General features: G+C 35.6%; 1 protein-coding gene across 1 annotated transcript in view; it reads left to right on the top strand.

The window, feature by feature from the left end:
• BIRC6 (baculoviral IAP repeat containing 6) overlaps positions 1–12,624 on the top strand; it is a 268,010-nt gene that overhangs the window by 236,908 nt on the left and 18,478 nt on the right. Inside the window, 3 exon segments of the mRNA XM_082427081.1 lie at positions 1,624–1,841; positions 3,801–3,962; positions 6,485–6,562. Coding sequence (XP_082283207.1) covers positions 1,624–1,841; positions 3,801–3,962; positions 6,485–6,562 — 458 coding nt within the window.

Below are 12,624 nucleotides of genomic sequence, written 5' to 3'. Positions count from 1 at the left end.
GTAGCTGTGGTGCATGGGCTTAGTTGCCCCTCGGCATGTGGGATCTCTCCAGACCAGGGATTGAACCCGTGTCCCCTGCATTGGCAGGCGGATTTTTAACCACTGGACCACCAGGGAAGTCCTTGACTGCCTAATGTTCTCATATAAAGTACTGTCATTTGTTTAACCCATAACTAGACCTTTAGGTTGTTTCCAGTTTTTTAGTAACGTCTGCAACATCTCAGTGGGCATTATTGCATATAAATATTTGTACACATCAGGATTATTTCCTCAGGACAAATTAATAGAAGAGGAATTGCTGAATCAAGCAGTATGTAGGTTTTTAGCAACTAGCCATTATTTTCGATTGTAAATTTTAATAAAATTTTGGTATTAGAAGACCCTGTTTTCTTATAGATATATGATATAAAAATTTCCTCCAGGCATGGGGATAGGCTCATGTGTGTATCTGGTGGATTGCTGTTTATAAAACTCAAAGGAAATTTATCCCTGTATTATGTGAAAGGCAGCAGAGTTGAGCAGATGAAATAACTCTGGTTTACAAGTTTACTGATAGAAACTACTTAGTAGTCTTGCTGAGACATAGTACATTTGTAGTGCACAGACCCATGGCACTGTTTATAGGTCTTCCCCTTTTTTCTAGATTATTAACTTCTTGAAGGCAGATATATTTTCCTGTTTATTATTTAACCCAAAGAGCCTAGCCTAAGACCTTGCACTTAGTAAGTTCTTGGTAAAATTTACTGCATTAATGATAATTATAATGTAGTTTTATGTTTTTCTGTATGTTTAGAATTGTATGAACACAAGATCAAAAGTTATCATTGTTTCTTTGTATTTTCCCTTGTATCAGTAGGTGGTTTTAATTTAGTTTTATAAGATATTTAAATATCTTTGTTTTAATCCATTGGTGAGGTAGGGTTAATCTGAATTAGAGATATAGTTCAAATCCACTTCTTTCTTTCTATTTTGTATGGACATCTAGCTTATAAGTAAAGAATAACTTTAAGTCCTTCCAAACCTGCCTGAATAAACGGTTAAGAATTAACCCATTACTTATATTCTGTCAAAGTACTTTGAAGATTTCCCTAATAATCCTCTTTTATCCTATTAACTTAAATTTCAAAAGTAATACAGAAATAAACTTCAGACTGTCATTTCTGTTTTCTGATTCCAAATCAGTGCAAATATATAAAGACTTATTCTCTTTTTAAAAATGAAATATAATGAAATACTTTTTGGCATTTCATGTTCTGAATTATTTTGGCAAAAAACATTATATACCATTCATTTTAAGAATAAATTATCTACTACTTTGCATTGTGATTTAAATGCTTGATATTATATAATCTGCCTGCATGTCCAAATTGTAAATTAAAATTAATTTCTTCCTTTGCTTCCATGACATATTCCATTGCTCTAGCAGCGTTAACACACATATGTAGGTATTACATAAACATTTATAGTTTGCTCTTCTTCCACATTGCAGTCCTCTCCATTGTGGGGGGGAAGAAGGATTAGTGATTTGTTTATTTGTAATTTTTTGTTATTAATAACAGCTATCCTCCATTCTGGTTCTTTTTTTTTTTTTTCAGTGTTTTTTTTTTTTTTCTTTTCTTTTAGATACATTTGAGATGGTTTCTGAAGATGAAGATGGGAAACTGGGTTTTAAAGTGAACTACCACTACATGTCTCAGGTGAAAAATGCAAACGATGCTAACAGTGCCGCCAGAGCCCGCCGCCTCGCGCAGGAAGCTGTGACGCTGTCCACCTCCCTGCCGCTTTCATCGTCCTCTAGTGTTTTTGTGCGCTGTGATGAGGAGCGACTTGACATCATGAAGGTAGAAAAAAACCACTTTTTTTCCTGTTTCCCTGGCTAATCCAGTTATTCAAATATTCATATAAAGCACTAGAAATAACATGAATTTAAATAAATTTAATAAAAATTCTGTTGACCATTTTGGACATCATTGAAGGGAGTCCTTTTCTCATGTTAGTTCAGAGTATGTGGATGAGAGTACTATTCAAAATAAAGATTTAGAAGAAAATACCAAAATACCTTCCCTGAACAAAGGCTGTGTGCAGCCTGTCATAGTTTTAGAACATAGTATCAAAGGATTTAATACTGGTCAGTTGAAAAAAAGTTACAGGACTTCTTCCTTGTAATCCAGAATACTTCTCTCATGTTTTATACTATCAGTCTTCAAAATGTTTTTCTCTTTTTTTCTTTTCTAGGAAATTTATGTATTTACAGACTCATATGATTTAAGTAATGGTAGTACAATAATAAATAAAACCAGCAGCTTTATGTTTTAACACTGTGGTGATCTGGCCTTAAATTCCTAGAGACGCTGCAGCTAGTAATTTTTTAAAGATTTTGATACCTGGGGTGGGAGGAACCTTTCTTTACTTGATTTAATTCATGGATTAAATATTGTGTCTTCCTTAGATACACAGCTAAAACTATGGACCCATTGATTTGAATAAGGTTTTTTGCTTGTTTGCTTTTTTGTTTTGCTCTTTTGGATAATTTTTCAGTAGAAATCTCATAGACCTTGCCTATTGACCACACTTTTCCTTGTTACAAACAGTAGAGCTGATTATTATATGATTGCCTAGGGAAGTATTTTATTGCTAAATGGACCACACAAGTTCAAACTTCTGACTGTTAAGCATTATGCTGTACCTCACATAAAGGATCCCAAGTTGGAGCCCCAAAATGTAAATCAGAGTTGTCACAGAATGGGACTCTAGTACCACTTGCCTCCACGCACAGCTGTTCAGGACCCGAGACTTTGCTGCTCATGTCTTGTACACTAAATATCTGTTGATTGACTCAAACATAATTCATTAAATAATTCTGACACTCACTGTTGGGTTCTCTGCTCTTTTTTGGACTACGAGTAGCCCTAAGGGAAACATCATACCTACTGTTCTCTCAGAACCTTTTTATCATAAGTTGTTACATGAAAACATTTATTCCTGTTATCTACTTGTCTCATTATCCCAGAAGAAAATATTTAAAAGTAAGCTATTTTTTGGACTTCCTTGGTGGTGCAGTGGCTGAGAATCTACCTGCCAATGCAGGGGACACAGGTTTGAGCCCTGGTCCAGGAAGATCCCACATGCCGTGGAGCAGCTAAGCCTGCGAGCCACAACTACTGAGCCTATGTGCCACAACTACTAAAGCCTGCGTGCCTAGAGCCCATGCTCTGCATCAAGAGAAGCCACTGCAACGAAGAGTAGCCCCCGCTCGCCTCATCTAGAGAACGCCTGTGTGCAGCAATGAAGACCCAACGCAGCCAAAAATAAATAAATAAAATAAATAAATTTATTTTTTAAATGTTAATTTCTTTAAAAAAAATAAGCTATTTCTTAAAACATTAACATGAAGATTTGAAGCAGAAAGTTATTCTCATACCTTTGAGATATGATAATGAATATACCTAGAATCTCAAATTGTTGACAGTGATGTAGAGATCATGAAGGACAGCTCTTAGAAAAAAAGTAACTTAATATTTTAAAAGGTATTTGCTGTTAAGGTAAGCTTTCCTGCTGCCAATTGGACATCTCTCTTTTAAAAGCCCAATTTCACCGAAACCAAATCACTTTAATTGTAATTTAAAACCGTTTCCTAGTCCTGTGTATGTTTTTAACTTTTAACTTCATTTTTAACACATTTTGGTAGAGATGTATATAGGATGTAAGAAGATTGTTCTTATTTCATGTTGAATTGTTTTTCTAAATAGTAGCATTTAGGAATAGTAACATAGGCTTTTGTGTTTGTATGTGCATACTAGGTTCTGATAACTGGTCCAGCAGACACTCCTTATGCAAATGGCTGCTTTGAGTTTGATGTCTATTTTCCTCAAGATTATCCCAGTTCACCTCCTCTTGTGAATCTAGAGACGACTGGTGGTCATAGTGTGCGATTCAATCCAAACCTTTATAATGATGGCAAGGTAATGTAATCGCAGTCTTTTGTTTCTAATGCCAAAGTATTGTAACCCAAAGGTTCTTTGTAATTTGAACAGAAATTTTGTTTTAGTTATCTTCTTTTCAAAAGTATGTGAGTTTCTTTGTGTTTCTTTTCCCTGTATGCAAAGATTAGCCTGAGGAATGAGAGAGAAGGAACCAAAAATGGCAGAAACACAACAGTGTTACAAAGCACTTATAGTCTTAAGGGGTTATTGTGAGGGACTAACTTATTCAACACATTCCTTGGCCAATTGAGAGCTATCTGCACTCAGAAGATAATAGAGCCAGATGCCTGTCTTTGCCATTCACCTTTCTTTACTTTCTATATCTTCAGTTCCAGTTATCTTTTCACAAGTGCCTGAAGATACTATCCATGTTTTCTGTGATACGTACCATTGTGAACTTATTTTTAAAGTTTAGTTTGTGTTAAAATGTTTTATATTTTCTTGTAAGTAGGAAGATGCATTCCTGTCTCCACAAAAAAAGTTGATGAAGCGGTATAATAAAAATCATTTCATATGGCAATAAACCTTTAAAAGTTAGATTTAAAAGAATAATCATCACCTTTCAAAGTAATTTTGAACAGTTTGGTGAAATTTCAATAGTAAATTCCATGCTGAGAGTATTCAATGTTTAAAAATTACTAGAAGGTCAGAAGAAATTTCTCGATTTCATAAGCAGACACTTTGATGATGTGAGAATAATAGATGCTTGAAGTTGATCTGGTTTATTAAAGATGGCCCAAGTTTTCCCTTGGTTTTGTCTTCCTATTTTTAAAAGGTGCAGCCTGCCTCAGATCTGTGCTTACAAGTTATCATTTTGTCTTCACCATAAGCTCAAATCACAAAATTGAAATTAATTTTCTGGGTTTATTGTGGGATACTTAACCAGAGGTAAACCTTACTTTGTTGGGGAAAGCAAAGAATAGGTCTTTTATAACTGAGCAAAGTAGACAAAGTAGCAATGTTGACTTTATTCAAGAGAGAGAGTCAGTCTGGAACTTGAATAGAGTTTAAGTGTAGATGTTAAGAATTATTAAAGAAATTACTTCCTTGGACTTCCCTGGTGGCACAGTGGTTAAGAATCTGCCTGCCAATGCAGGGGACCTGGGTTCAAGCCCTGGTCTGGGAAGATCCCACATGCAGCAGAGCAACTAAGCCTGTGCACCACAACTACTGAGCCTGCGCTCTAGATCCCACAAGCCACAACTACTGAGCCCACATGCCACAACTACTGAAGCCCGCGCACCTAGAGCCCGTGCTCTGCAACAAGAGAAGCCACCACAAGGAGAAACCTGCGCACCACAACAAAGAGTAGCCCCTCCCCTGCTCGCCGCAACTAGAGAAAGCCCACGTGCAACAACGAAGACCCAGTGCAGCCAAAAATAAATAAATAAATTAATTAATTAATTTTTTTATAAGAAATTACTTCCTTAAGACTTACTGGTATAGGGAAGAGGTTTAGGGTTTGAGATTCCAGTACCCTGAATTGTATAGTCTGTTCTGTTATACATTGGAACTAACATTTAACCTTGGGATCTAGGTCTGTAGTTAGGGAGAAGATCCCTGCCATTGGTAGTCACAGGGATGCTCTAAAAACCAGGTGGGATGGTGTGTCTGATAGTGCTTCAAATGATAATTCACAGAACTGTTCAGATACAAGTCTTTTAAAATTATTGATGAATTTATCTACTAAACAAATTGATGTATTTTACATTATTGTTTTCACAGAGCATTAAAAGAATAGCAAGGAGATGGACTTCTCTGCTTTTTTAAGGACCACTTATTTTCCAAATCTGTTGCCCATTACATGAAATTATTAGTTTACAAATACAGATAACATGTCCCTGGTTCTCTTTTTCCCAGAGTGACTATTGACCTGTGTTTGGCAGATGCTTTGAGTTCATTCTTGCTCTTTGAGTGAACAAATAACTAACGCGTCTTCAAATTTGTTCCGAGGAACTCTGGGGATCCTCAAGACCCTTCAGGGAATCTGCAGGGTCCTCCCCTTTCCCACTTCATGTTTGCGTGAGGCCACATTTTATTCATACATTTCAACCAAAGCAATATATAACAACAAATCGAATGTAGAGGCAGGTATGAAATCAAGATCTCTTCTGTTAAACTATAACCCATTTTCAAAATTTACAGAACTTTGAAAGAGATTTTCTTAAATGTAAAACAATACCACTTTTCCTCACCAAAATTTTTTTTGTTGTTGTTTGGAAAAGAGTTATTTTTCATTAAAAAATATGTTATTTGTATTAATGTATAATAACTGCTAACTCATTTTTCATTATGAAGAAATTGTAATGCCACACAGATTTGGATCACATTTGAAGATACCAGTTTGTTTTAACAGACCAACCCTTAGGGTTTTCGGGGGGGGGCATAAAACTGAGATACTTTGACACAATAACATTTCAATTTTATTTCTAGTTCTGGCAGTTTACTTTTAAAAGGCACTCCTTTCAATTCTGTTTATACTTTTCCTCCTTCTTCCTCAGGTTTGTTTAAGCATCTTAAATACATGGCATGGAAGACCAGAAGAGAAGTGGAATCCTCAGACCTCAAGCTTTTTGCAAGTAAACAAATTTCTCTTACAGTTTCACTTAGAAAATAAGGAACCATCTTGGTTTAAGAACATTTTTTTTAGCGACCAAGAATAAACATAGTAAACCATAAAAAATAAGCTAGATTGATAGGAAGTACATATTAAATAGCTTATAGGTGAGCAGTTAGTACAATGGAGTTATAGCTCATTTTGAGTTTAGAATCTTAAGTTAGGACATTAGAATTTTCTTTTTGTCAAAATTCCCTTTTAAAAAATCCCTAACTTGCCTTAAAGTACACTCTGGTGCAACAAGATCAGGCAAGACAGATTAGCCTCTTCCACCTCCCAGTCACTATAAGGCTCAAACTCAGGTGAGTAGAATTTAATAACTACTAGTGTTACATATCTCTCCACACATGACATGGTTCTTCTGTAATCTAGTTAATAATGGGACTCGGTGCTTCCCTGGTGGCGCAGTGGTTAAGAAGCCACCTGCCAGTGCAGGCGACACAGGTTCGACCCCTGGTCCGGGAAAATCCCCCGTGCTGCGGAGCAACTAAGCCTGTACGCCACAACTACTGAGCCTGTGCTCTAGAGCCCGTGGGCCACAACTACTGAGCCTGCACACCTAGAGCCCGTGCTCTGCAACAAGAGAAGCCACCACAATGAGAAGCCCTCCCACTGCAATGAAGAATAGCCCCCTGCTTGCTGCAACTAGAGAAAGCCCGCATGCAACAACGAAGACCCAACACAGCCAAAAATAAAATAAATAAAATAAATAAATTTTAAAATAAAAATTAAAAAAATAATGGGTCTCATCTGAGGTTTAGAAGTACTGTCCTGGAATTCATAAAACTTGGGATTTGCCATTCTTATTTTGCAGAGCACTTAACACACATGTTTCATAGTCTTGAATTTTTTAAGTTAATTTTCACAAGCCGTTTGAGTACATAAAATAAAATGTTATATAGTATCCCATCAAATTTTTTTTACTGATGCTTTATCTTAATAGTTCAGAATTCCAGCAAAGAGACAGACATATTAATAATAGGAATTAACTTTGTTGCCTAATCATTGAGGAAACAAATCACTGTTGCTGCATAATAGTTTAAACTCACATTTGCAGTTTAGTGTTTATTTTAAGAAAGACCACCATAAATTATCCCCAGGTAAGCCTGTTAAAGTTGACCTACCTTGAAAGGATTCTTTTCCTATATTCTTATATTGAATTAGGTAAAAGAGATATGAAAAATCATTCTTTAGGATGTGACTTTTTTAGGTTCTCTGAAAAGACCTTGAAGCAGCCCCATGAATTAAAGAAATAGTACTGTAATATAAGTTTTTCCTTTGTGCTAATATGGAGACTCAAGAAAAACAGAGATTATATGATTCATGCAAAGTAACTAAGGAAGTTACTAGAATGTTCCCCCAAGTAACTATAATACTTCTTCATTTGAGAAATGATTATGTAGGGGGAGGGGTAAATTAGGAGTTTGGGATTAGCAGCTATAGGCTACTATATATAAAATAGATAAACAACAAGGTCCTACTGTATAGCACAGGGATCTATATTCAATATCTTGTAATAACCTATAATGGAAAAGAATATGAAAAGAATATATGTATTCACTTTGCTGTACACCAGAAACTAACACAACATTGTAAATCAACTATACTTCAATTTAAAAAACTAAAAAAGAAATGATTGCCAATTCTAGTTCAAAAACCTTAAAATATTTTTCTACATGTATGTTACTCTTGTCAACAGAAACTATTTTTATGATGAGTTTTACTCTAAAAGGAAACTCAGAGATATCCTGTTTTTCATGAAGTAAATTAGACTTACCTGAGAATTGGAATCAATTTTTGAAATTTTTGTTGGATTTATGTAGTTTTAAAAATAAATGTACAGTTTTCAAAGTTTTTTAGTTTAAAATTGGATTTGCTTTTAACTTCTATATTATCTGTATGTCTAACATATACCAAAAATCCTATGAAATAAAGAAACTTACTCTGAAGTGTTTAAATTTTACAACTTTGAAAACTTACTACACATAAAGTATGATCTTTTCTGTATTTTCCCTTTAAGGTTTTTTGTCATATGCATAGTTTACATAGTCATAATTAACATAGTAGATAATTATTTGTATATTGCTTTGTTCACCTAACATTAGAGCATATCCATCTTCCCAGTTTACAATTTTATAATTTGTAAATGCTATGTAATAATCTTTTGAGTTCATATAGTATAATTGAACTATTTCACCACTGTTGACTAAATATTTCACTTTTATTATTTTAGTTTTACAAATAATACCATTATTATATGACTTTCTTTACATTTTAGATGGTTTACTGAATATAGATTTCCAGATCTGTGACAAAATTGACTTGAGCAAGAAGAAGAGAGGCTATATCTTTTCTGTGGCAAGAGTGAATCGCCTTGTTTTCTCCAGATCTTAGGGGAAAACTTTCAGTCTTTCCCCATTGAGTGTGATAATAGCTGTGGATTTTTCATAAATTACCTTCATCATGTTGAGGACATTCCCCTCTACTAGTTTCTTGCGTTTTTTTTTTTTTTTAACATCTTTATTGGAGTATAATTGCTTTACAATGGTGTGTTAGTTTCTGCTTTATAACAAAGTGAATCAGTTATACACATACAATATGTTCCCATATCTCTTCCCTCTTGCATCTCCCTCCCTCCCACCCTCCCCATCCCACCCCTCTAGGTGGTCACAAAGCACTGAGCTGATCTCCCTGTGCTATGTGGCTGCTTCCCACTAGCTATCTATTCCACATTTGGTAGTGTATATATGTCCATGACACTCTCTTACCCTGTCACATCTCACCCCACCCCCTCCCCATATCCTCAAGTCCATTCTCTAATAGATCTGTGTCTTTATTCCCGTCTTGCCACTAGGTTCTTCATGGCCTTTTTTTTTTTTTTTTTTCCTTAGATTCCGTATATATGTGTTAGCATACTGTATTTGTTTTTCTCTTTCTGACTTACTTCACTCTGTATGACAGACTCTAACTCCATCCACCTCATTACAAATACCTCCATTTCATTTCTTTTTATGGCTGAGTAATATTCCGTTGTATATATGTGCCAAATCTTCTTTATCCATTCATCTGTCGATGGACATTTAGGTTGCTTCCATGTCCTGCCTATTGTAAATAGAGCTGCAATGAACATTGTGGTACATGACTCTTTTTGAACTATGGTTTTCTCAGGGTATATGCCCAGTAGTGGGATTGCTGGGTCGTATGGTAGTTCTATTTGTAGTTTTTTACGGAACCTCCATACTGTTCTCCATAGTGGCTGTATCAATTTACATTCCCACCAACAGTGCAAGAGTGTTCCCTTTCCTCCACACCCTCTCCAGCATTTATTGTTTCTAGATTTTTTGATGATGGCCATTCTGACCGGTGTGAGATGATATCTCATTGTAGTTTTGATTTGTATTTCTCTAATGATTAATGATGTTGAGCATTCTTTCATGTGTCTGTTGGCAATCTGTATATCTTCTTTGGAGAAATGTCTATTTAGGTCTTCTGCCCATTTTTGGATTGGGTTGTTCGTTTTTTTGTTATTGAGCTGCATGAGCTGCTTGTAAATCTTGGAGATTAATCCTTTGTGAGTTGCTTCATTTGCAAATATTTTCTCCCATTCTGAGGGTTGTCTTTTGGTCTTGTTTATGGTTTCCTTTGCTGTGCAAAAGCTTTTAAGTTTCATTAGGTCCCATTTGTTTATTTGTGTTCTTATTTCCATTTCTCTGGGAGCTGGGTCAAAAAGAATCTTGCTGTGATGTATGTCATAGAGTGTTCTGCCTATGTTTTCCTCTAAGAGTTTGATAGTGTCTGGCCTTACACTTAGGTCTTTAATCCATTTTGAGTTTATTTTTGTGCATGGTGTCAGGGAGTGTTCTAATTTCATACTTTTACATGTATCTGTCCAATTTTCCCAGCACCACTTATTGAAGAGGCTGTCTTTTCTCCACTGTATATGCTTGCCTCCTTTATCGAAGATAAGGTGACCATATGTGTGTGGGTTTATCTCTGGGCTTTCTATCCTGTTCCATTGATCTATATTTCTGTTTTTGTGCCAGTACCAAACTGTCTTGATTACTGTAGCTTTCTAATATCGTCTGAAGTCAGGGAGCCTGATTACCCCAGCTCCATTTTTCGTTCTCAAGATTGCTTTGGCTATTCGGGGTCTTTTGTGTTTCCATACAAATTGTGCAATTTTTTGTTCTAGTTCTGTGAAAAATGCCAGTGGTAGTTTGATAGGGATTGCATTGAATCTGTAGATTGCTTTGGGTAGTAGAGTCATTTTCACAATGTTGATTCTTCCAATCCAGGAACATGGTATATCTCTCCATCTATTTGTATCATCATTAATTTCTTTCATCAGTGTCTTATAATTTTCTGCATACAGGTCTTTTGTCTCCTTAGGTAGGTTTATTCCTAGATATTTTATTCTTTTTGTTGCAATGGTAAATGGGAGTGTTTTCTTAATTTCACTTTCAGATTTTTCGTCATTAGTGTATAGAAATGCAAGAGATTTCTGTGCATTAATTTTGTATCCTGCTACTTTACCAAATTCATTGATTAGCTCAAGGAGTTTTCTGGTAGCATCTTTAGGATTCTCTATGTATAGTATCATGTCATCTGCAAATAGTGACAGCTTTACTTCTTCTTTTCCGATTTGGATTCCTTTTATTTCTTTGTCTTCTCTGATTGCTGTGGCTAACACTTCCAAAACTATGTTGAATAATAGTGGTGAGAGTGGGCAACCTTGTCTTGTTCCTGATCTTAGTGGAAATGGTTTCAGTTTTTCACCATTGAGGACAGTGTTGGCTGTGGGTTTGTCATATATGGCCTTTATTATGTTGAGGAAAGTTCCCTCTATGCCTACTTTCTGCAGGGCTTTTATCATAAATGGTTGTTGAATTTTGTCGAAAGCGTTCTCTGCATCTATTGAGATGATCATATGGTTTTTCTCCTTCAATTTGTTAACATGGTGTATCACATTGATTGATTTGCGTATATTGAAGAATCCTTGCATTCCTGGGATAAACCCCACTTGATCATGGTGTATGATCCTTTTAATGTGCTGTTGGATTCTGTTTGCTAGTATTTTGTTGAGGATTTTTGCATCTATGTTCATCAGTGACATTGGCCTGTAATTTTCTTTCTTTGTGACATCTTTGTCTGGTTTTGGTATCAGGGTGATGGTGGCCTTGTAGAATGAGTTTGGGAGTGTTCCTCCCTCTGCAATATTTTGGAAGAGTTTGAGAAGGATAGGTGTTAGCTCTTCTCTAACTGTTTGATAGAATTCACCTGTGAAGCCATCTGGTCCTGGGCTTTTGTTTTTTGGAAGGTTTTTAATCACAGTTTCAATTTCAGTGCTTGTGATTGGTCTGTTCATATTTTCTATTTCTTCCTGGTTCAGTCTCGGCAGTTTGTGCATTTCTAAGAATCTGTCCATTTCTTCCAGGTTGTCCATTTTATTGGCATAGAGTTGCTTGTAGTAATCTCTCATGATCCTTTGTATTTCTGCAATGTCAGTGGTTACTTCTCCTTTTTCATTTCTAATTCTATTGATTTGAGTCTTCTCCCTTTTTCTCTTGATGAGTCTGGCTAATGGTTTATCAATTTTGTTTATCTTCTCAAAGAACCAGCTTTTAGTTTCATTGATTTTTGCTATTGTTTCCTTCATTTCTTTTTCATTTATTTCTGACCTGATCTTTATAATTTCTTTCCTTCTGCTGGCTTTGGGGTTTTTTTGTTCTTCTTTCTCTAATTGCTTCAGGTGCAAGGTTAGGTTGTTTATTCGAGATGTTTCCTGTTTCTTGAGGTAGGCTTGTATTGCTATAAACTTCCCTCTTAGCACTGCTTTTGCTGCGTCCCATAGGTTTTGGGTCGTCGTATCTCCATTGTCATTTGTTTCTAGGTATTTTTTGATTTCCCCTTTGATTTCTTCAGTGATCACTTTGTTATTAAGTAATGTATTGTGTAGCCTCCATGTGTTTGTATTTTTTACAGATCTTTTCCTGTAATTGATATCTAGTCTCATAGCATTGTGGT

Source organism: Balaenoptera physalus (assembly GCF_965194825.1).
Source record: "Balaenoptera physalus genome assembly, chromosome: 15".
Lineage (NCBI taxonomy): Eukaryota > Metazoa > Chordata > Mammalia > Artiodactyla > Balaenopteridae > Balaenoptera > Balaenoptera physalus.
This window is presented reverse-complemented; position numbering and strand designations above follow the sequence as displayed.